This window comes from Schistocerca cancellata, chromosome 5, assembly GCF_023864275.1.
Source record: "Schistocerca cancellata isolate TAMUIC-IGC-003103 chromosome 5, iqSchCanc2.1, whole genome shotgun sequence".
Taxonomy (NCBI): domain Eukaryota; kingdom Metazoa; phylum Arthropoda; class Insecta; order Orthoptera; family Acrididae; genus Schistocerca; species Schistocerca cancellata.
The window spans coordinates 360,839,587-360,866,088 of NC_064630.1; the positions used below are offsets into that span (position 1 = coordinate 360,839,587).

Below are 26,502 nucleotides of genomic sequence, written 5' to 3' on the forward strand. Positions count from 1 at the left end.
TCTAGGATCCTGATACTAATATGATACCGTGGCTACGACAAATTTGGAGCTAAATCTTTAGATGTCACATACTCGTCAGTATCGACGAAGTCCACAAGCTCAGTAACGGCTTAAGAATCGAAAGGGAATCTTTCCAGCTTAGCGAAATATCAGGAGTTGCAAAATAAATCTCTGAACTTTACACGTTTTCCGCACAAACTGTTGTGGAATAATTAAAGTGCCCAGTAACATATTGAAGTGTTAACATTGTTCAATGCATGCAGAAATCCCTTTCAATGATCTTACAAGCCAGTAAATGGTACAGTTTTATATTCTAATTACCTAAAAAGTTAAGCAAGAGATTAAAACGGTGTGCACTTCAGATCAACTAAGGAGAACGTAGCATGCTATGGAACGTACGACGCAATTGCGCTTACTTATCGGAAATATCACTTTTGAAAGATCGCGCGGAAGTCTTTCCTGGGTACAGGAAGCTGTTAAGAACCTCCATGCCCTGCCCTCTAGCGGCTACATCCAGGAACGCTAGTTCCGCTAGTTGCCACCGTGGCGCTGTGTAGCGATCCCGGGTAAGGCAGGCTGTTTGAGAGGCAAGCGATTCTGACATTCTCTCGCTCTACTTATAACCAATATTACGCATAGCGTTTTCACTGTACGGAACATGGCAAATAGCAGTTTTCACTGCACAATGTATTAAGATTTCCCACCATTCCATTCACTGATGGAGCGTGGCAAAAAGTGACTCGTTATATGCCACAGTGTGGGCTGCTTGTATTTTCACGGTCGCCACTGGAGCTATCTGTGGTTTGCACTCAGTGCTCGCAGATTCCGTGCTCGCAGATTCCCCTCTAAAATAAAAACGCATCTTAAAAAGTTCGACGGATCTGCATGTCGCGAAGTGACCTGAGGTTAACATTTTGGACCATTTCTTTTACACTAACCTGGCGGAAACAAAGTCGTGACGTTCCAGTTTGCCCTGTGTACTTGTCGAATCAGTAAAACCTGCTCTGTATCCTACGCACTTGAGCAATACTGTAGTACAGAGGTACAAGTGTTTTGTGTTTCAAGTATGCTAGTAATGAATCGAAAACTGCCAATTACTTACCGCGCACGTGTTAATGACACAATTACTTCAGCGGAGACTCATTAACTGTGTAATCAAAATATCTATCTTTATGTTCATTGATTGCTTAACTTCATATATTTTCTCATTAACAGTTCATCGCCAGTGTTCGCAAGGATTTGTCGATATGATATTAGTTGTTACAAAAATACTTACTGAATGAAAATTTTTCTTCGTAAGTTAAACGCGTCAGTTTGTGAAACATATCAGAACGCAAAAAATCTTCGTCCGATATTATTAGCATATGGTGTGAACAATAGAGAACTGCACACTTGTCTCTGTGGTACATTCGAATCTACTTCTGTCTGTGGGTAACATCCCGTCCGCGATAACATGCTGCGTTCTACTTGCTACAAGTCGTCAAGTCATTCGCCGACAGGGTAGAAATCGCTTCCGGACATGCTTTCTTTAACAGAGGTCTGAGTGGTTAGGGAACGAAAATACTGAACCACCCTTAGGTACTTCTATCCATATCCACGCAAAGACTCTGTAAACCAGTGTGAAGTGGTAAGCGTGCGTGGTGTCACATCCTAGAGTTCCTGCCCCTCCCGGTCGCGTGTGAAATGCGGGAAGAATGACTGCTTAAAAGCTTCTGTACGAGCTGTGATCAGTCTAGCCTTGTCTTCACGGTGTCTGCAGCAGCAATACAGAAGGAGCTGAAAGATATCTCTACATACTTCACTTAATACAGGCTCTTGAAAAATTGAAAGCAGGATTTCGCGGAATAATTAGCGCCTTCTTCAAGAGTCAGGCATTTCAGATTTTTGAACATTTCCTGCAACGCTCAGTTCCCTATTTACAGCTTTTAGGATATCACATACAGAGCGTGAACTGATTTATGAACGATTGGTGCTTTCTAAACAGATTTGTGTGCCAAGGATTTGCGGAGGGGAAAATGAGCTGAAGACGTGAATTGCAGTTTAAGGGGGGAAGGGGGGGGAGGGTATTCCATGCAGTGGTGGGAATTGTATTGCTGCCGTGGTGTAATGACTAGCACACCTGCCTAATATACTCCTACCTCGTAAGCAAGGAGACCCGGATTAAAATCCCACCCATGGCACAAATTTTAATTTATTTCTTCAGCTTTTAACAGGGATAAATGCGGCGTTCCATTTGAGGAAGTAGTTGTTTTCGTTCAGTGCATGTAGTTATGTTTCTAAAAGCATTAAAATATGGAATACACTCCATATTTTCATCATACGTAAATTGCAATACATTGCCTGTAAGGTAAGTAAAGAAGCAAATTTTATCTATTACTTTCGTGCTGCACTTATTAATTCCGTTGCTTGTTGTATAAAAAGAGTTGTAATATACTTTATGTCTTTGAGGAAGTTACATCGTTCAAGTAGTTTCATTCATCATCATTTCCTTTGAACCTTTGTCCCACTTCAACACGGGGTCGGCCTTGTTACTAAGGATTTGGCAATGTTAGTGGCAGAGGGTGGCCGGAGGCCCTTCCCGCCGCCACCCCCAACCTCCTTCGACGGAATTAGTGTACCCCAGCAGTCTGTGTCTAGCAGAACGTTAAAACACTGCAAACGTTCTCAAATGTCTGCGAGTCGTGTAACTGAGGCGGAACGTGGGGACCAGCCCAGTATTAACCTAGAGGGATGTGGAAAACCGCCTAAAAACACATCCAGGCTGGCTGACATACCGGCCCTCGTCATTAGTTCGCAAGGCGGATTCGAAGCAGCGCATTAGTGCTCTCGTCTACCCCAGCAGGTGTTGAAGTAGTTTCATTACTTTGATCAGCTTACAGTTAACAGTATTTATTTTTAAGAAATACGAAGTATTGAGAAATATAATCAAAAAACAAAGCCTAAAAATCGATGTTGATAATACAAAATTAATTACTCTTTGAATAAAATGATCCCTACAGACCGGGGCGCCGTCATCAGCTAGCTGGTTAATGTGTGTCCTGCAAAATACTTCAGTTATGCTCACACGACACGCCAGCAGCGGCAGTGACTACAGGCATTGATGGTACTATACAGGCCGTAAACGATAATTGCTTACAACGTACCATAGTGATGTAGAGCAAGTCGAGACGAATGATTTTATACGGGACACTCGCAGTCTATCAAGTCGGCAACGCACCGCAAACTGGCATTAAAAAAAAAAAAAAGAGAGAGAGAAGAAAAAAACAACAAAGCTATAGTGCGTGAGCATCACGCGAGATTTTCGTATTCTCTCGCTCTCTGCGCTTTAACTACTAGCCCCAAGGAAAAATTTAATGTTGTTTCATTTTGTACTGGGATAAATTTGCGCTGAGGGACACGGTTTTCAGTTCTTTGCAAGAGAAAGTTTCAAGAATGACCTACCGTCTGGCATGCCAACCCTCGCCCCACCGTGGTCGGGATTCTTAGTATGTTGTTCCTCGCACTTCCTCCTACGGCCTATTATTACACCAATTAGTTCCCATATTCGAGCATTTTTGGTGTTAGTTGACCGGCCTATTACTACGTCACCGGCCTCGTCGTAAACTTAGAAATTGTAAAACTGAAGTTTGTGCAAAATTTTACTTATTAATTTTTCTGAATTCTAACAGCATAAAATTAACAATTGTCTTTTTCCTGCCATTCTTACTGCGAAACTACTGTGCTTATAAGTATGAAGTTTAGAGCGAATTCTCGACGTAATTAGTACTTTGCATAAAGCCTGCGAAAGTCGACTTTCTCTCATTACCCTCACCGACCGGTGGCGTAACATCCAACTCAATGAAGACGAAAAAAGGTCGAATGTAGAAAATAATTCATCTAGTCGCACATTTTTGTACAACGGTAGGAGTTCGTGCCAACAACACTTTAAAAATCCTGACCGATAGCTGGTGGATGTGGGGCCTTTGAAGGTCACTTTCGTATACTTTCTTGAATAATCCGAAAACCGCAGCTTCTAGCGAAAACGCATCCCAGTACACAATTAAACTACATTAAATTACTCCAAAACTGACTTATTCATTTTCTTTTTGGAACCAATAATTTGCTCGTAGAGAACGAGAGAATATGAAACAGCAGCACGATGCGCTTGGCTTTCTTACGCCAATTTGAGATATTTTCTCCACCTGATAGACCACAAGTTTCCAGGTGGCCGTCTCTACGCCACTGCGGCACGTTGTAAACAATTATTTATAACACCCTGTATGGTACATCTACCGCCACCCGCACATTCCACGAAACCGATGGAATTCCTGGATGGTTTTTAAAGCAAACTAACATTCTGAATACCACATACGCTACCTGTCCTAGAGCCGGCCATTGTGACCGAAGGGTTCTAGGCGCTTCAATCCGGAACCACGCGGCTGCTACGGTCGCAGGTTCGAATCCTGCCTCGGACATGGATGTGCGTGATGTCCTTAGGTTAGTTAGGTTTAAGTATTTCTGAGTTCTAGGGGACTGATGACCTCAGATGTTATCCCATAGTGCTCAGAGCCATTTCAACTTGTCTTAGAGATTGAGTAATTTTAACGTCACAGTTGCACAGGGAGCACTCGTTTGCGTAACAGTTGTTCTTTATATTTGTCTACAGTGTACATTATTGCTGAACAATTTTCGTATTACAGCGGATGTTTTCTGTGTTGTTGCAGGGAAGGCGTTCGATATCACGTACATACGACTTTGGTTCTACTCTCCTCGACCTGAGAGCTTCGCCATCTACAAGAGGACTACCCAGAGCAGTCCCTGGGTGCCATATCAATTCTACAGGTACTGTACGCTATACAATCTGACCGTGAAATATGGAGATGCTTCACGTATAGGAATAAAGATACATTAGACAGAACTGGTTTATGATAGATGCTTTATAAACGACCTTTAAAGAATCAACCTGAGCCACAACATTCCCTATATACAGGATGGTCAGAAAGCTTCTAAGGATGTTAGCCAATCACGCCATTGCGCGCGAATTCACGCTGCCCGCCAGAGATGGTGTCGCCAAATGCGTTCTTCGTTTCGGTTTCTTAAAGCCGAATAAGAGAGCGATACAGAAGTTGGACACGGGATGATAGTAAGGATCGAAACCTGGGAAAAGGCTGAGCAGTCTCGTGCGCTATCGTCTATGCTATGAGAACAACTAATTGTCTCTGGTGGGCCGCTCGAATTGGCGCACACAAGGGCCTGATTGGCTAACTTCAGTGCTAATTAACTCGGAAACGGCGCAACGTATTGAATTTTTTTTAAGAATTGTTGTTTAGCACAACCTACCCTGCAACAATCCTACAAATTTTTCAGATTGTTTCTGACAACCTGTATAGGTTGTTTACCATCTATACTTAGTGCGAGGTACCATAAAACGCAAGTAATAGGTCAGTCACAGACGAAAGGTTGTTTTCCAGTAATTATTTTTCCAGACTTATACAGGATGTATTTCTTCTAAAAAAAAAGTCTCATATTCTTACAGAAGGTAGTAGGTCAAAACTAGAAGAAAATTTCCTAATATGATATGTCCAGAAACCAACATCTGTTGAGATATTGGCCGTTGAAGATCCGTAATTCACAGCCTGCACTTAATTTACAGATGAGGCAAGATTCACAAGGGATAGCATAATAAATTACCGTATTATGCACGTGTGGGCAGATGCAAGCTCTCCGGCAACCATGGAAGTGAAGCACCAGGATCGCTTCAGCGTCAGTGTTTGTGCACGAATTGTCAGTGACAGATTGATAGGGCGGCACATCTTACCAAACAGACTAACAGATGTTACCTTTCATAGATTCCTGCGGTATGAACTACCAGCGCTATTGGAAAACGTTAGCGTGTGGTCTACGCACAGCGGGGCATCATTCCATTTCCTGCGAATCGTCGAACACTACTACCTCACCGCAACGTTTCGTGCGCGATTGATGTGTCGAGGAGCTCCGGTACTATGGTCTCCCCATTCAGCGTACCTGAATCTGTTGGATTTCTGGCTGCAGGAACATGTAAAGACATTGATGTTTGCCCAATCCAAGGACAATGTGCACACGTTACAAGAGCGTGTGACCAATGCAAGTGACATAATCGAAGTGGAGTTAGGTGTGTTTCAAAGAGTGTGTGATTCACTGCAAAGAAGGGCGGAAGGATGTGTCAGGATGCGTGTTAACCACATGCAGCACTTTTACGTAAGAGATAAACTGGCCCATAGCCCAGACGGTATTGGTTTACGGACATATAAATACAGGAACTTTTCTTTTAGTTTTGACCAGTATTTCCTCCTGTAGGAATATGTGACACATTACTTACATAACTTTTTGAATAAACAATTTTCATAAAAGGAAAATATTATCTATGAGCCTCGGTAGGTACCTCCATCTCTCTCATCTTATGAAACTTTTCTTCTTTATACTCGTTCTCTCTCTGTGTCGCGCGATTAGAGGCGCCATGTCACGGATTGCGGGGCCCCTCCCGCCGGAGGTTTGAGTCCTGCCGCAGGCGTGTGTGAGTTGTTCTTAGAATATGTTAGTTCAAGTAGTGTGTAAGTCTAAGGACTGATGACCTCAGCAGTTTGGTCCCTTAAGAATTCACACACATTTGAACATTCCTCTCTCTCTCTCTCTCTCTCTCTCTCCCTCTCTCGCTCTCTCTCTCTCTCTCTCTCTCTGTGTGTGTGTGTGTGTGTGTGTGTGTGTGTGTGTGTGTGTGTGTGTGTGTGTGTGTGTAGTGTAGTGTAGAGTTCAAGTGCATCAAACAAATTACTGAAAAAAATGCCATTACTTAAGCCCTTTATTGTGCAGTCGAGTGAACAGTGGTGTGTTGCCTGAGGTCGCAGTGGACATAAAAATTACACGTCAAATGAACTACTGAATCTTGTCTGAATAAGTTATCCAAATTTACTTTTATTTAAGTTCATTGCTGATTTACGTAGCTAGCTTGCGAAACAAAACTCTGAATACGAAAACGTTTCACACAAGGGTATATCACACTGTCCACTGAAATGTGCGCTGTGTAGCAAGAAAATAACTTTCAAGCTGAATATAAACTACCTGACCTAGTCACTGATTAACTGTGTAGTGACATTGTTCCGTATGTACAGAGTAACTGTGTAACTATGGTCCTGAACTATTCTTGCACTTACCTCGGTATAGTAAAAGTTCTCTCGAAAGTGGAGCACAGCAGGCAGCTCCGCAGCAAAGCTAAATTAAATTGGTAAACTACAAATGACATTCAAAAGAGTGGGTGCCGCCACTGCAATGCAGGCACGAGCAACATTGTATTTCTTGCGTGAGAATAATTTTGGGTACTAATGTCCTACAAATGCTTTTTTCTAAAACAGTTTTGTAGCAAATAATTACTTCATAACTTCACTTTCAAGGTCGTGAACAGTATTGGCTTATACAAAAATGACTGGTTTTAAAACCAATTTACTTTGCCTAAGGTTAACGTACCCAAAGATTATCGCTCTTTTTTTCGCAAAATGTGTACACAGTGGAGGACAACTAACTTCTCTAGCTGTGAGTAGCCCGTAAGAACCGGCCGGAATGGTCGAGCGCTTCTAGGTGCTTCAGTCTGGAACCGCGCGACCGCTACGGTCGCAGGTTCGAATCCTGCCTCGGGCATGGATGTGTGTGATGTCCTTAGGTTAGTTAGGTTTAAGTAGTTCTAAGTTCTAGGGGACTGATGACCTCAGCTACTAAGTCCCATAGTGCTCAGAGCTATTTGAACAATTTCAAGTCCGTAAGATAAATACATCAACTAAATTTCGGTCCTACAAACAATTTTATACCAGAATGCTAACTACGCACAGGCGTGCAAAGCTGCAGATTGACCTTGCATCACAATTCTTTACAAAACTCTTTTCAAAATCCAGAACTATTCTTAACATCATCTTATTCAAAATGGTTCAAATGGCTCTGAGCACTATGGGACTCAACATCGTAGGTCATAAGTCCCCTAGAACTTAGAACTACTTAAACCTAACTAACCTAAGGACATTACACACACCCATGCCCGAGGCAGGATTCGAACCTGCGACCGTAGCAGTCCCGCGGTTCCGGACTGCAGCGACAGAACCGCTAGACCACCGCGGCCGGCTCATCTTATTCAATCATTTCCAGCAGATCTGTATTCAATACGTAGCAGCTTAATTCCGGATAAAAGTTTCCTGACCATTCAGTTCCACATCTGCTTTCCAACACACATCGACTACTAAAAATTTCTCTCTCTCTTTCTCTCTCTCTCTGTCTCTCTCTCTCTCTCTCTCTCTCTCTCTCCTCTCTCTCTCTCTCTCTCTCTCTCTCACACACACACACACACACACACACACGTACACACACACACACTCTCTTAGCCCCCTCAGGCAGAGATGGTGTAACAACACAACTAGAAATTGTGGATCAACAAGGCTTGCACTCAGATATATCCATATCGATAGAGGCAGTAGATTGGTTGCACGGCTTTTCTCGAATAGCGGTTCTGCACGTACAGTGTGAAGCATTTAAAACGGCTTTTGAAAATATTTGGAAAACTACGAACAGAACTAAAATTAAAAAGGCGCAATCACAACGGAGGGGCATCTGTTGAGAGGTCAGACAAACGTGTGGTTCTTGAAGAGGGGCAGTAGCCTTTTCAGTAGTTGCAGGGGCAACAGTCTGGATGATTGACTATCTGGCCTTGTAGCATTAACCAAAGCGGCCTTGTTGCGCTGGTACTCCGAACGGTTGAAAGGAAGGGGAAACTACGGCCGTAATTTCTCCCGAGGTTCAAGTCCTCCCTCGGGCATGGATGTATGTGTTGTCCTTGGCGTAAGTTAGTTTAAATTAGATTAAGTAGTGTGTAAGCGTAGGGACCGATGACCTCAGCAGTTTCGTCCCATAAGACCTTACCACAAATTTCCAAAAACATTTGCTGCCCCCGCAGCGGACGGGAGAGGCGCAACTTTGAAATCTTAAGTAGGAACCCCAATTTTTTGTTGCGGATTTGGATTATTTGGGGAAAAAAATACGTAACTTTTCCACTGAATTGTTACCTGACACGGTCGGTAGGAGAGCGATCTCTTATTAAGAAAAATATAATGTTCTGGATGGAGAATTTTTATTTTCCCAGCTAGAAAGAAATACCTTCATATCTTAGTATACATCAATTTTTTAATTCCACTGTACGTAGTGCACTGTAATCTAGTCTTGAATACATAGGAACTTAACTCACTGGCGCAGATGGATTGGCGTCGCGTCACATATCTAATGATAAAACAGTAGATGTGGTAAACGTTCGTAAAAGTTAGCGTTAAAATATATTTTGTAAACGAAAACCAGGGCACTGTTGCAGCTGCTTTCCGTTTCAGCAGCTCTGTGAAAGATTTTACACCAATAATGTGGACAGAGTAATTTATTATACTGCGGACAATCAAGTGTTTTGCTCTAAAAAACCTGTTTCTCACTAAAAATGTTAGAATAACTAACATTCTAACGCCCTGGAAAAGTAATATGATGGGTATTTCTTGAGATTTTGTCATTTTTAAACGGTTTTACCCCAGTTTGATTTTTGTCGACTACAGTGCCACGTATCACGTAACGAAAAAAATATTAAATACGAAAGTTAAGTATTTTTTTTTCCTCGAAGAGACAGAATCCGCTAAGCAAAAAAGGAAAATAGGTTTCCTACTTAAGGTTTCAAAGTTGACGCCCCCTCCAGCCACTTGGGACGTGGGGCAGGGCGAAGGGGACCTAGTTTTGTGTCATTGGATGTCCCCTTCGAGGCGAACAACTCCTATTACAACCTTTTTTTAATCCGATTTGTAGTTTTCCAGTTACAGTTTTAAACGCCTCACCCTGTGAACTCAATAACGTTCACGAGAACAGCACCGTCTTTCTTCCACGGATATCATTTAAGTTCTCTGAGCGTTTTCCTTAAACATTCGTATAGTCTTGACTGATCTGCAGCGATTCCAGCAGCATGTCTGTTGAATTCATCTGATGTCTGCCGCCATGCCTGCTTGATAAGGAGTCTCTGGCAGTTCTGTACGATTAACGGAACTTACATCCTGTATGAGATTTCTTCTACAGACTGGCTTCACAGAGTTGCTACTGTGGTCGTACACGGATTCTATCTAGTTCTTTGTTGTGGACATTATGTTGCGTTCATCTACGTCTAAGGGGGTAGCCCTCTTTGAATGCGTGAAATGTAGATAATTTTCGTGATTCTTTCAAGTAAAATAGAAAGTAATGCTAAATCTGATGATATAGGTTTATTCCTTACACTTTGGTCTTTAAGAAATCATTTTTGTGTCTACACCGGACGCTCCCTGTAACATCATCAATAAACACTTCCGGACTAAGTTGCCGTGGTAGATCTGTAGAACTCCTTCTCCCTGACGTTTCGTTCTCAACTACGGAGAACATCTTCCGAGGTGAGCTGACTCACCTCGGAAGATGTTCTTCGTAGTTGAGAACGAAACGTCAGGGAGAAGAAGTTCTACAGATCGACCACGGCAACTTAGCCCGGAAGTGTTTACTGATGAAGACGCCAGCCGTGAAAGCCTAGATGGAATGCTCCCTGTAACAGCTTCACCGGTTGGAGGACCCCTTGTACCGTTGTAACGAAATTATTCTGTATCAGTCATTTTAAATATATTTTCTGTCAGCGTACATAGAATAACTGAAAAACATTAAGTTCTGAGAAAATGTTGACGTATTGAAACAAATGTCGTTTTCTGCGCCCACAAAATCGAGACAAAAGTGCTCCGAAAATATGCTTTTGAAGATGTCGCAAAACTGTTAGGTATACTGACAAATAATTCAACTTAGAATGTCGGCCTCAAATTCCGATTGAAATCGCTTTCCGCCAATTTGAAAAATACGGTTTCGAGAAAAACGTGTTTTAAGTTTTGGGTTATATATTTTGCAATGAAGTTAAACAAACCTCTGATCAGCGATCATAGGACCCAAAGGAGGTCCTTCTCCCATCGTCTTCGTGGACATGAGGGCCATGCGGGTATTTTCGGCAGCTTCTGTCATCCGCTGCTCTGCTCGCTCGCACACTTTCCGTCCTTCTATGTGTAGAAGTTGTAACAGGCTGATCCGATCTCAGAGCTCGTTCATAAGTTCCTTAATTCCTGTTAGGCCGTCGTTAAAATTACATGTCGACTATTTTTTTCGGAGACTTTTTTTGACAAATCGCCCTGTAACTCGATAACGGAGTTTCTGGCGAACTTTACATAAACACTACGATAATGTAGACATCCCAGGGAATGTTTTAAGCTAAAAATTAATTTTTTGAAATTTTCAAACAGGACTACCCACTTAAAGCGCTGCCGTTCAGCACGTCAAACGGAAGTACTGTCTTAAGTTGCTCTGTATTTCCTTAGGATCGTATTTTTTGTTGTTGTCTGTATTCTGACTGGTTTGATGCGGTCCACTACGACGAACTTTCCTGTGGTAGTCACATAATCTCAGAATCCAACGTCCACTATTATTTGCTATAAATATTCCAATTCCTGACTTCCTCTACGGTTTTACCCTTTTAGTACCACGGTAGTTATTCCTTGATGTCTTAACACTTGTCCTGCTATTCTCTCCCATCTGAAGCCAGTGTGTTCCACATGTTCCTCTCCACGTTGATTTTGCATAGACACTTATTTCTCATCTTTTCAGTCCACTTAATTGCCAACATCGTTCTGTATCTTAGATTCTCTCCTTTTCTGGATTTTCCACAAAGCATGGTTCACTTCCCTTAAATCTTGTGCTCCAGTCGTACATTCTCAAAAATTTATTCATCGAATTAAGGCCTATATTTGATACTGGTACACTTTTTTAGGCCATCAATGCGCTCTTTGCCTGTGCTAATCTGCTTTTATGTCTCCCTTGTTGGTTCCTCATGCGTTATAGTGCTTCCAAGGTAGAACAATTTATTCACTTCGTCTACTTTGTGATCTACATTTCTGATGTTACCTTTATCGCTAGTATCAATTCTGCTACTCCTCATTACGTTCGTCTTTCTTTTGTCTACTTCCAGTCCATATTCTATGCTCAGTAGGCAAATCAAACGGTTCAACAGATCCTACAATTCTGCCTTACTTTCACTGAGAATAGATCGTCACCCGCGAATCATATTATTGATATCTTCTCAAGCTGAATTTAATCCCATTTCTGAACCTTTCTTTAATATCTTTCGTTGCTTCTTCGATGTACAGCTTGAACAGGAGTCCCTTCACGTTTCCACTTCACTATCACATCGCAAACAGTGGACCTAGGGGTGTTTAGGAGTGTGAAAATCTCTCGTATAGACGTATGATACAAGTGACACCCAATCATCTGATCACGTTCAAAGTTCGTGAGTTCCGCGGTCCAGCCCTTTCTGCTCTCTCACGATGTCTAATGACTAATGAGGTCGCTGATATGGAGTACCTGGCAGTAGGTAGCAGCACAATGCATCTAATATGAAAAACGTATGTTTTTGGTGGTGTCCGGATACTCTTGATTACGTTGTGTATCTTCCAGAACGACAGTGCAACGTGTCACACAGCTCACAGTGTAGGTGATTGGTTCGAAGAGCATCAAGATGAGTTTACCGGCCTCTCACGGTCACCGAACTCCGCGGATTTAAGGATTTAAACCCGTCTCGATCAACCTGTTCGAGCCATGGATCCTCAACTGAAAAATCTAGCTCAGCTGGCCGTGGCTCTGTCTTATTTTTTTTAATATTTCCTGTCTTCTGAACTTGTTGTGGTAGGTCATTGTATGCCAATTTCCTTTGATTGTGCTGCTTATATATGTTGATGTTATTTGGTTTCATTGTTTCACCGTTTATGTTTTTCTTTTACCTTTAAGTTTATCTACATGGATGATCAGGAGGAAACTGCAGAAACACTTTCACGAAATTTCCTTTTCGGTGTAATGAATGGAATCTCCCTCTCTTAATGCTGATAACTATATAATTATGCCTTTAACGAGGGGAATGAATGTAAAAGTATTCGGTGACGAGATTGGTGTCTAGCATCTGGAGCATGTCATATTGAATATCTTAGCCAGTTAAGTAAGATCTGAAGCTAATACGGCCTAATATCGCATCTAACGTTGATAATTACCTCCGTTTGACGAGCAAGAGAATCCACAAGTTTCTTCAAAAATGGTTCAAATGGCTCTGAGCACTATGGGACTCAACATCTTAGGTCATAAGTCCCCTAGAACTTAGAACTACTTAAACCTAACTAACCTAAGGACATCACACACACCCATGCCCGAGGCAGGATTCGAACCTGCGACCGTAGCAGTCCCGCGGTTCCGGAATGCAGCGCCAGAACCGCTAGACCACCGCGGCCGGCAAGTTTCTTCCTGTATGCCACAGCCATTTGTAGCTGCTCAGATCTCGCAAGTCGCCCAACTGCGGAGATGTTGACTGCTTCGTTTCATCAGCTGTTTCACATAGTGGCAAACATTTTGAGTGGAGTAACAATTGGACCACACGGAGATCGGATTTTTGCACTTTCTAAAATGTTTATGGTACGTGAATTTCAGAACTCAAATGTCAAACACCAAAAACAGTTCGGTGTAATTCTCAAACATTCTCGAGAAAATCGACTGGGATTGCATGCGTGTAGCACTGCGATCACGGTTCTCGCCCTCTTGGAAGGTGGGAGTGGTCATCACGTACTCATCATGAATATGCTCAAGAAATGACAACACTTTGCCACCGAGAATGTTTAAATAAGGACTCTGGTTCATTTTAACGGTGTGTTTGTCTCTCGCTCTGCTCCAGTACAACCACCTAATAAACGGGTGCGAAGTACTATGTATAGCGGAGTCAGTAAGAGATTGGTGCACCAGTGTTTTGACACCGGTAACACGCTTTCTTCATTGTGTACTGCTTCTAACCTGTACAGTACTTCGCGCTCCGGCATCAGGCGGCTGCAACGGAGGGAAGCGAGCGACAGACAACCGCTACGCCTGAAAGATTAAAATCTGCCCTTGCAAAAGATCGTAACTGAGAACTGTAAGAGTTATGGTCCAAATTTTCGCGCGGTACCGATCGCTGGGGCTGATGTCTTGGAAGCGTGATTTTTTCCTTTTTAAAATATAAGTCACGTCCGGGATGTATCCATCTTATTGCGAATTAAACGCCTCATTCTGTCGTCGGAGCACTCTACGCCTGGCGTCATTTGAAAAATGGCAAAAATCATGGCTCCATGGACCACACTGCACGCCTTCAGTCAGCTACTATACAGTTTCTGTGTCGTTCGGCCCACTGAAGACGAGCTGCCTTATGTGCAGCTGCCAGAAATGGGATTTTCCGAGGTATCCGACTCCAAATGTCCGATTAGTGCAGTTTATTCGTAATATTCGCTTGAAAAGCCTGTTGAGATGAATCTGCTATTGGTGACAGAAGAAATCCCTGTCTTGTTTGTCTCCAGTCGCTGTCGGCTAGGATATTTTTACGACCATTGTTCTCACGTTAAGTTACATGGATGCGGTTAGTATAACATTCTTTGTAGACACGTTGAACATTCTGTGTCGATGCACCAACAAACTGGTGAGCACATCGAAATACGATAGCTCCTTTCTGCCTGCATTGTCTATAATACAACGGAATATCAATTTTTAAAAGTGTTACGACTTTTGTCGCACTGAACTAGACTGCAAGGCTAGCAATGAATCTCTGAGAAAATATGTTTTTTCATTGGGATTTAATATCAAAATATTCACCTCGTGTGAATGAGAGGACATAGCTGGAACACAACATCACATTTTTAAGAGATTATAAAGCATCTCACCAAAAGCGGGCGATTTATTCAGACGAAAAGTGGATTCATTTTCATTACACAGCGAATGAATGTTGGCTAGGTTACAATGTGCGACGACTATTACGAAATTATGATAAATGGCAGTGAACGTTGAACTCTTATGCATACAGTTGGCGATACAAGTTTTCTTCCGGGTTCACCTCTCGCATATACAAGTTCGGAAGACCACATAAAATCTGAGAGAAAAAAAAAAAAAAAAAAAAAAAAAAAAAAAAAAAAAAAAAAAAAAAAAAAAACGGGCTAGTGCGAGTAGAACTTTAAAGTTCCGCACAAACTTAATTACGCACATATATAGATAGTTCATCTATTTGTTTTGATGAGTGAGTGCGTGTGTCAGAATATGTAACATCAATGGCCGTCTCTTTGAATGCACTGGGTTCGAAACTTAAATTTTGTACACCACCTTTGGACAGAGGAAGGACAGACAGGCAGAAAGACAATAAAGTGATGCTATAAAGTTTCCGTTTTTACCGAATGATGTACGGAACCATAAAAACACTTGGTGTTCTAGTTTATTGGAAGATTATCTCCTAGCAGTATAGTCGGTTTTGAACAAGAAGAAGAATAAACATAAGACACATTATGAACTAGATCTCATGAATGACTAACTTTTGGCATGAGTAAGGGACCACCAATCCTTTTATGTTTATACCCTTGACAAGGTCTTGCAAGAAAATTGATCTTTCCCTTTCTAGTTCCGCCATGCAGTCCAGAACCAAATCCCATAGCACAGGAATATTGCAAGCACTAAGAGCCATAGTCGTCATATGTTAAATATTTCGCTACCGGAGCTGATAAAAAGGCCAACGTTTTTGATGGTGTGGCATTAGATGAATGGAGCAAAAGCTGTACGTCATCTTAAAAAAAGTGTGACAACTGCTGCAGGAGAGATGCTTTGTTGAACGAGGAAATTGAAAATATAATATCTGTATGCATGGATTTGAACAAAGAAACTGCATTATCGTCCGCGATTTAAAAGCAGCTGACAAATCGAGTGAGTCAGCGCGTTGCCTGTTGGTTTCCTTTTCGGGATCTTCAGCCGATGTTGTTTAACGCTTTTTTCCGCTAAACGACAGAAGAATCGTTAAACAAACATCAGCCGAACATACCGTAACGAAATGCAATAGACAATGCGGCAAAACGTTGCCAAGGAAGCCTCAAGAATCTTGATATCGCTGTAAAATGTACTTCTGTGGATACTCCTGGCTATGGTCAAATATATACACTGTAAGCGCTTTCTCTTTTCTTCTTATAAACTGGCAATTAATTCAGTGGTGCTACGAGATGTGTGGCGTGTGACAAGCGCTCCACTTGCGAGGTTACTGGTTTGTTTCGCGGGCGTAAATACAATGACACTCCACCCTAATAATAGTCCACCCTGTTAATAATAATACGGCTTGTACTACCCGCAATGTTATGCTATACAAACCTGCTTCCTTGGGACGAGCCATACTGCCCCGTTGAACTCCCTCCGACACTGAGGTTGCGCTCTTTGATGTTAACATCTAGATTTACATCTACATGATTACTCTGAAATTCACGGTTAAGTCCCTGGCAGAGGGTTCATCGAACCACTTTTTTCAGATTATTCCTCTACCGTTCCACTCTCTAACTGCACCTGGGAAAACGATCACTTAAATCTTTTAGAACGAGCTTTGATTTTTATTATTTTATTATGATGATGCTTTCCGCTTGTGTAGGTTGGCAGCTATAAAATATTTTTGCATTCAGAGCAGAAAGTTGGTGTCTGAAATTTCGTGAAAATATCTTACCTTTGAATGATGATTGCCAGCCCAACTCGTTTTTCATATCCGTGATACTTTCTCCCCTATTTCGCGATAATATATAACGAGCTCTCCTTCTTTGGTCTTTTCCGATGTCCTCAGTCAATCCTATTTTATAAGGATTCCATACCGTACAGCACTACTCTAGCAGACGACAGATAAGTTTCTCTTTAGCAGACCTGATGCATTTTCCAACAAGGAACACCTTTAGTGTGAGGTCGCTGGTTCAGTCTTTCGTAAGGCTCATTTGAAAGTATTGTGTTAACAATTATGACAGGCAAAATATTAGCTGCTGGTGACTGACCGTGCACTTCAGGATGGCGACAGAAAATAAGTGCCCAGGGGGCTCAGAGGGGTGTATGTATCACACTCCACAAAATGGATATCGCTGACATTCAAGACATGTTCAAAACAAATCATCAACTTGCGTCATAAACACCGAATGAAAAATGGCGCGCCACAGTGATCACAAAGGTTCGCACATCAAGATAAACCGAACTCCTTGGGAGCTACAAACCGTGCAGGATGTTCAGCTAGGCATCCGCTCTTAAAGAATGCATACAGAATCATATTGATGTAAGGTGGTGGTCAGAGCTGATGGAATGTGATGGCATGCAACCGAATGCAAAACAGTCTGTCATGGAGATTGTCGTGAAACAGCCTAGTACGATAATATGTTTTATAGGCAGAGAGAAAGCAAATATTCAAAGGCTGGAATTGTCCAGTGGTTCCATGTGCTATGAACTTCAAAGTCACACATTTCTCAGGAGGGATAGTTTGCTCTAAAGGAGTATAATTTTTATACGCAGGTAAAGAATCAAGCAAAAGCAAGGTATTTTGACCAGCTATTGGCCAAAATCAGTGTTTATATATTTGTAGTTCTCTTACGCCAATTTTCCCACTCTTGTTTCCCGTGACGTAAGTATTCCCTACTGCTCTTGCAAGATCACGCACACACGAGAAAGAGTTGTAAGGGAAAGAGCACCTCCAACTTCTCGCAGCGCAATAAATAACTTTACAGACAATTTGCCATTCGGATTAACAGTCGGCATATTTGTATACGAAAGCGTTAAGGCACTGATGTTAACTGATTTTGATATAGCTCTCTTGGTACCTCTAATTTCCTTTTTACGCATTTCCTCTTTAAATACCGATTGGTTGGAATGGAAAACAAATTTACTACTTAACGATGGAACAAGTTTGTTTTTCTCATCTACAAATTTGCGGTCCGATTCCGCAGTTTGTTCTGCATTGTCAAAATGACATTTTTTTTGAAATTTCATTATCTCACGCCTTTCAATTCTTTTACACTGTTTGAAGTTATGCAACCATCCATTGCTTCCCTTGAAATCACTGTAAGGTTCAAAATGGTTCAAATGGCTCTGAGCACTATGGGACTTAACATCTATGGTCATCAGTCCCCTAGAACTTAGAACTACTTAAACCTAACTAACCTAAGGACATCACACAACACCCAGTCATCACGAGGCAAAGAAAATCCCTGACCCCGCCGGGAATCGAACCCGGGAACCCGGGCGTGGGAAGCGAGAACAAAACCGCACGACCACGAGCTGCGGACTCACTGTAAGGTATGACGCGCGCAGTCAGATATGCATAACGTAGTAGACCACTATCAAACACATCCTGTTAACTATATCGAGCATCCTTGAAACGCGCAAACACCAGTTTTTGTAACAAGTGCGCCTTGTCTTCCCTTGAAAGTCCATAGGTTTTCTTATGCACTACATTGTCATATTACTGCGGACTTATTCGAAATCTTTTCTTTTTTTTAACTATGTTGGGGATGATCTTTCATGTATGTAATTAAGTTTAGCACCCTCTCCTTGGACAATGATGTCCTTTACTAAGTTTCACTGAAGACGGGATTTACGGCTCCCCGTCCAGAAAGCATGGTGAACACATGTTTCGACACCTGTCTCAATGTAACTTTCACTTTTTAAGTACGCATCGTTATCATTGTACTCCTCATGTACATTGTCCGCACAGTCGAGCATATACGACACCACACATTCCACTGACTCATCTTGCAGAAACGCAAATATTTCATTTGTCACTTCTTTATCACTCTAAGAAATTCCTTCGGTTACCTTCTGACGAAATGTCAACTTCGGCAACTGTTGTAGATATAATGATATAATGTGATGTTTGTTTTGTTTATCGTTGCCATTGCTCTGCTTTGCATCAACACCACTTGCGCTGTTGTGATTTACTCGTCGACTAAGCAGTTCAACTACACTCCGTAGCCTCAAGTTATGCGCACCATAGGACACCCCAAATGATCTAGGGCTTGTAGATGAGAGGATTTTAAAACATATGTTAACTATCTAAGTTAGAACTTTTTTTTAAAAAAAAGAGAACCTCTCCTTCTTCTGAGCAGTTTCTAATTTTACAGTCTCAGTATACTTAATACCTCTAGTACTCTTGTTTTTGCAATTTCGCTTCTCTTTCTTTTTGTGTTTCTTCTTCTTCGTCTTCTTCTTTTCGTTTTAGTTATCTGAGAATCAAGTTCATTGGGGGCGCCTTCCTGTCTTCTGTTCTTCATCGTTGGTCAATATTCTCACATTTTCATTCTTTTCTATATTTTTCGTTCCTCTGTCTCTACCGTTTTTTTCTTGGTTATAATTCTACTCTGAATACCTATGGCAGTCTCAATTTTTATTTGAAAGTCATTCTTTTGAACATCTCTGTTCCTGAAACTTCCTGGCAGATTAAAACTGTGTGCCGGACCGAGACTCTAACTCGGGACCTTTGCCTTTCGCGGGCAAGTGCTCTACCAACTGAGCTGCCCCAGCACGACTCTCTACCCGTTCTCAGAGCTTCAATTCTGCCAGTACCTCGTCTCCTACCTTCCAAACTTCACACAAGTTCTGCAGGTTCGCAGAAGAGCTTCTGTGAAGTTTGGAAGGTAGGAGACTAGGTAATGGCAGAATTTAAGCTCTGAGGACGGATCGTGAGGCGTGCTTGGGTAGCTCAGTTGGTAGAGCACTTGCCCGCGAAAGGCAAAGGTCCCGAGTTCGAGTCTCGGTCCGGCACACAATTTTAATTTGCCAGGAAGTTTCATATCAGCGCACACTCCGCTGCAGAGTGAAAATCTCATTCTGGATCTCTGTTCTTATTTCTACATACCCCCTTGTACCGCTTGGATAAAGGGTATTTTGATTCTCTTGTTCATAAGAAACTTTATTGTCTGATGTGTCACCTTCCCCTGGTGTTTTCTAAGAATTTATCCAAAGAAGATAGACCTCGTTATCCTGACGGTGTCCGAGGTCCTCTCCATCTGGGTACACAGTTCTTGGTTCGTTCGTCTTGTATGCTGACCGTCTCCTGTTCCTCAAGGACATAATACCGACCACGAGACTCCTACGTTCCACTAGTTCTAGCCTCCTGGAATTGTTCATGCTACATTTAACAGTTTTTATAAATTGCCTCGCCTATTTGTTATTGTATCTTTTCATTTCAACTTTCATTTCTCCATTGTGCTGCACTGGCAAATCTTTAATTCTCCCCGTTTATTATTTCCCGTTTTTTCCCCAAATTTTCTTACGATGCTGCATCCGAGATGCACTTTTACAGCACTTCCCTCAACTTCATGAAAGTAATTCGTACGATTAAAGCTCTGTCGATGGAGAAAGCTTTCCTTCCCTGTTACAACTATCATATATGGTCTCCTTGGCCTTGATGTCTTGTGCAGTCTTGTTTCCCACAGATCCGAGTTCTGATAATTGTATTTTCTATGTCTTGCTCAGGTTCAGTTTAACTGACTGTGATTCTCCGTGCTACTACGCTGCACCACTTTTATTTTTGTTTTAATTATCAAAAATGGTTCAAATAGCTCTAAGCACTATGGGACTTAACATCTGAGGTCATCTGTCCCCTAGAACTTAGAACTACGTAAACCTAACTAACCTAATGACATCACACACATCCATGCCCGAGGCAGGATTCGAACCTGCGACCGTAGCGGTCGCGTAGTTCCAGACTGAAGCGCCTAGAACCGCTCGGTCACATCGGCCGGCAGTTATCATTAAACCAAATATTATGTTAAACATATAGTATAAAACATTCAACAATTCTCCTTGCTTATTTTCGGCCAAAAGGGTTCTTTAATTATCATTCGTAAATTTCCTTTGACCCTTATCAGTGTTTCTTCGACACAGGAATTTTACTGAAACATATATATGAAAACCTGTCGTGCACCGTTATTAATATGATCGTGCCATTCTACACTGAAACAAAGTGAGACTAAATTCTATTAAATCGGCTGTGTTAAGCTGGTATTACACTCTGAAGTATCTTCGAGAAACCTTTTATAAAAGATGGGAGAACATTCCAACATTTATAAAATACGTCTTAGATTTTCACCGAGAAAGCTAGAGTTAAAGTAAATGGAGTTTCCACTCTCTGCGTGACACTCGAGGTTGATATTGCTTTAATAAGTGACAGTGGAAAAAATATGCAAACATTACTCTCTAAATTTGAAGTAACTTCGAACTTAACTAAAATAATTATGAGAATAAGTAAATCTAAAGTGAGGACACCTGACATCAAAACTGAAAGAAATAAAACATAAATAGTTGATTAATTGTATTATTTGTGTGTCTTAATTACATAATACAACAGACGCAGCATATGGAATTAAGCAAAGAATTGCTACATGAAAATATAGTTTTTGGTGAAAAAAACTATTAGTCAATTAATCATTTAACATATAAAAGAAAAAAATAATTTTGTCAAGAATGTCATCTCCGAGTGCGCTCGTGTATGCCTGTGAAAACTAGATACTGTTTGACCTACAAAAACACGATTGGGAGCGCTGGAAATGTGGCAGTGGAGATGACTGATGTAAACCAACCTGCATAGAAATAAAAACCAATGAAGATGTCCTGAACGACGTCAATAAGGGGAATTACAACACAGAACCTGTTCAAAAGCGGGCAAAACTATTTGGAAATTTATTGAGAGATAATACGTTTCTAACAAACGTTTTAGAAGGAAAAATTTGGGAAAGAAAAGGTAGGGAATGCCAAGGAAGAAAATAGTAGATCTGTTAGACATAAAGGGCGACAATTGTCGAGAAAACAGCATAGAATCTGGAAGACTGATTTCCGTGACAAGATATAGACTTTACAAGAAGGAGAAGAAAAAGAAAATAATGACCAAAAAACACCAGTACAAATACAAAGTTTTTATGGAACATCTCTTGTAAAAATTTTTTGACAAATATTTTCTGCAGTGTAATACGCAATTTGGAAGTAGATACCTTCGGTGTAACAAAGCAACTTAAGTAATTCAATAAAGGAAAATCTTCCGGTCTATATTACACATCAAAAAATGTTCAAATGTGTGTGAAATCTTATGGGACTTAACTGCTAAGGTCATCAGTCCCCAAGCTTACACACTACTTAACCTAAATTATCCTAAGGACAAACACACACACACACACACACACACACACACACACACACACACACACACACACACACACAGACGCCCATGTCCGAGGGAGGACTCGAACCTCCGCCGGGACTAGCCGCACAGTCCATGACTGCAGCGCCTTAGACCTCTCGGCTAGTCCCGCGCGACTATTACATATCAGTTACATTCGCTTCGGAGTATACTGATGAAACAGCTCCAGTTGTAGTAGTCCTGTGCAACAGCTCGTTCGACGAAAGATCCATACGTAAGGATTGGAAGGTTGCACACACCAATACACAAATTGAATCTCAAACTGAATCCGTATTTGTAGATTTCCAGAGGACTTTTGACACCGTTCCTCACAAGCAGCTCCTAATTAAATATTGTGCCTGTGAAGTATCGTCTTAGTTGTGCGACTGAATTCGTGATTTCCTGTCAGAATGGACACAGTTCGTCGTAATTGACTGAAACTCATTCAGTGAAACCGAAATTACACCTGGAGTTCCCAACGGAATTGATATAGACCATCTCCTGTTCTAAATCTATCTAATTGATTTAGGAGACAATCTCAGCAGCCCTGTTGTATGCAGATGTTCCCGTATTCTGCCGTCTAGTAAAGAAATCAGGAGATCAAAACGAATTGCAAAATTATTCAGACAAGATATCTGAATGGTGCGAAAAGTAGCAATTGTCCATAAGCAATAACTAGTGCGGGGTCTTTCACATGAGTACTAAGCAAATGCCACTAAACTTCACGGGGTCCCGGGTTCGATTCCCGGTGGGGTCAGGGATTTCCACCTGCCTCGAGATGACTGTGTGTTTGTGTTGTCCTCATCATTTCATCATCATTCATTAAAGTGGCAAGTTTGGACGGTGCAAAGGTTGGGAATTTGTACGGACGATGATAACCACGCAGTTGAGCGCCCCACAAACCACACATCATCATCACTAAACTTCAGTGACATGATAAATACCACACAGTTAAAGATTGTCAATTCAACCAAATACCTTTTGATTACAATTATGAACAACCTGAACTGTCGAATATGAGCCAGTCGACGAGATGCTTCCATGCCACCAAACCATGTTCGTGGCGTGCTACCATTTATGTACAAACACTTTCAGGGTGTTGAAGTTAAGCATAACATTGCTTCCGCTACTGCTACCTACCAGCAACTGTTCCGTGGTAGTTCTATGTGCCGTGGATGAAATTTCATTTTGCGCTATACGAATACTGATGTTAATGGTGGTCAGAACTGAGTTACTGTTGCAATTGCTGAATTACTGTTGACATTGTTCGTATCGAAACGAATAACGCTGCCAGAATTACCTCTTTGGGAAACTCTGGTCCCAGAGATTTCGTCGATTACAAGACTTAAATGTCGTCCTACACTCTGTGGTCATGGTCTGGTTCCGCTAACGCATGTGTTCCTGTCATTAAATCATTGCATATTGTATTGTACTAGACGTAGTTCTAAATTAAGCCATGAGGATACTTTGTGTATTTGGATTTAAGAACGTGAAGATACTGTTAAATTTAGTTTGATGTGTATATAAAAAATATTGTGGGATAGTCGAGTCAAAGACTCCGTTTTATTGGCAGAACACACAGAATATAGGCCTGTTAAACAGCCTGGCTACACTACTCTTGTCCGTCCACTTCTGGAGTATTGCTGTGAGGTCCGAGATCCTTACCGGAAACGATTGACGAAGGACACCGAGGAAGTCCCATGAAGAACACCTCGTGTTGTGTAATTGCGGAATAGGGAAGAAAGTGTCACGGGTATGACAAGAGAGTTCGGATGGCAATAATTAAAAGAAAGGCGTTTTTCGTTGCGGCGAGATCTTGTCATGAAATTTCAGTCACCAACTTACCCCTCCGAACGAGTAAACATTTTGTCGACTCTCTTCTCATAGAGAGGAAAGACCACCGTGATGAAGTAAGAAAAATCAGAGCTAGCGCGGAAAGATTTAGCTGTTCATTTCTCCATGTGCTATTCGAGAGGGACGGGTCGATAAATAATCCGTAACTCGTACCCCGAAGCCTCTGCTGAACACCTAAATGCAGAGCTATCATGTACTTACAAGGGAAGCCACAACGTTCGGATTTACTTAAAACTGTATACACATTTAGTAGTCCATTGTGACAACATAATATGCAAGTAGTAAGGCTTACTAATTATGTGATTTCGGGAAAATAGCAAGGGAAGTTTGTGTTGTACCGGTGCGTTGCGACCTTGAGGAATAGATGGTCGTGTGGTTAGCGTTCAAGCTGGATCGGGACCCACTCATGTTTCTTTCAAATTTATCGTTTTTCAAGGCTAGTCATATTATTGCGTGTATATCACATCTGAAAGGCAGCAAGATGAAATGAGAAGTGTATCTACATGAACTTTTATTGAATTTCCAATGTTATTTGGCTTCTTGTTAATTTTTATTAGTTCTACAATTACGCTTGCAATTATCGACGTGTAAACGACTCAACGCATAAAGCTTTTCTGAAAAGTGATGCCTGTCGTGATTTCGGAAATCCCATATATATGCAATCGGGGAGGGACAGGCTTAGGAAGTCCAAATCAAACATCGATAAATAAAGATGTAAATAGCTTTATTCACTAATACAATGAGTTACAATAGCTATTCCAGAATATGAGGGTAACGTAGGATTAATCGTCGTATGTGCTTTCGACGTTACAGGTTGCAGGACGATATTTTCCATACACACACGGGAAAACCTAAATTAAAACGGTATGTACTACATCGAATGAATGCAGATTTCCCGCATGCGCAAGAAATCTTCAGAGTTTCTAAGGAAAAACAAAGCTCGTTGACATTTTGAAAAAAAAATTTCTTTCTTCCGATAATTGGGATGCAAACCACGCGTTACGCAACGTTTTCGGAAATATTGGTGCCGAAAATTGGCTACGTACGATTGAATGTATTTTAATAGCAACTTCACGAGAATCAATTTCTCTTTCGTTGTCAGAAATATGTGAACAAGTCTGAAGGCGTTTGATGAAGTTTTTAACTTGCCCATAGTAATAAAAGTAGCATAATATTTGTTTCACTAATGAAAATTTGTAAACAGCCAAAAAATTCAATAAAAGTTCTTCCAAATACAAGTGACTTTTCATCACATTACCTTTCAAATGTAAATCGTACGAAATAACATGGCTAGTGTTGAAATAAATGAGTGGGACTCTATCCAGCGTGGCACCAATTATGGAGCTTGAACGCTAACCAAATGACCGGCGCGAGCTAGCACTCAGGGTCACAGTTCACTGACGCGTAAAACTTCTCTTGCGATATCCTCGAAATCACCTTAGAAGTTCGCCTTACTTCTTGCACATTGTGCTGTCTTAATGGACTACGGAATGTGTACAAGGTTTGTAGTAAATCCGTGATCCGAACGTCGTGGCGTCCCCCTGTTACAAGATAATGTGGTGGAAGCCGATGACGGAAGGTATGCGCCTGCTTTGCAGACTACCCGCAACACACCCCCGTTGCGCGTTCGGTCTACTGACAAGTGGCGCATCGCGATTCGCAACAGCGGTTATACAGCGGCAACAAAAGCAGTCCGTTTCGCATGAAGTAATTTCACAGACAAGGTCGTTAAACGCAAATGAGTACTCAGAATTTTACGTCTCTACATTGTTATGCTCCGCGGAAATGGTCATTATTCTTTGACACATAAGGGTGGATGAGGCCCTAATAAACAGTTTGTTTTACGTGAGGTCCGCAAAAGGCGGCATTACGAGTCATCTGGCGCAAGTTGAAATAAATTTCCTGAAACGGTAACATATCATGCCATTTGCTTGCTGCGCTTAGCGAGAGGAGATATGTAATTACTTTGAAGTTAATAGGTAATCCTGATGCTAGAAACGTTTTTGAGGCAATCCTAAAATCTCCTGTGAAGACGGCGTAATAAATGAAACTTTAGACGGAATATAAAACTATCTGAAATATATTTAGTTTGTTTAAGCGTTTCGACTTGCAATTATAAGCAGCAAAATTCAGTGTGCACTCGAATGATGAATTCGTTGTGAAAATTAAGGCCCTCTGCAAGCTTGAACCCGGATGACTATTCTGAGGAAGTAAAAGGGAAAAAATAAATTTGAATGGATTTGTAACAAAATCGATCAACACTGGTTTACACATCTATTAGATGTCTTGAAGAAGGCCATGATATCCTCCTCCAGGCAATGATGCTGCCCACTTTCGTGATCTTCCCGTAAAGCTGGCTCTTAAGGGTTTCTCATCGAACACGCTGACGCCTATTGGTCGTATTAAACAGGAAACATGACATCTAACAAGGCTACCCGTCCGATACCGGATGTCGGCTTTATTTCGTGATGTGTGAAGCCATACGTCCGCAACAGAGTAGACGACTGGCAATTTTTGTTTTGCTTCTATACTAGTTTTAGGGATGTGTATTTTAGTGGCAGACCGATCTT

At 41.5% G+C, this 26,502-nt stretch overlaps 1 protein-coding gene across 1 annotated transcript in view; it reads left to right on the forward strand.

The window, feature by feature from the left end:
- The window catches only part of LOC126188839 (laminin subunit gamma-1), a 1,176,568-nt gene that overhangs the window by 615,768 nt on the left and 534,298 nt on the right, over window positions 1–26,502 (forward strand). The window contains exon 3 of the mRNA XM_049930455.1: window positions 4,704–4,821. Within this exon, the coding sequence (XP_049786412.1) occupies window positions 4,704–4,821 (118 nt within the window). The remainder of the gene's footprint in view (window positions 1–4,703; window positions 4,822–26,502) is intronic.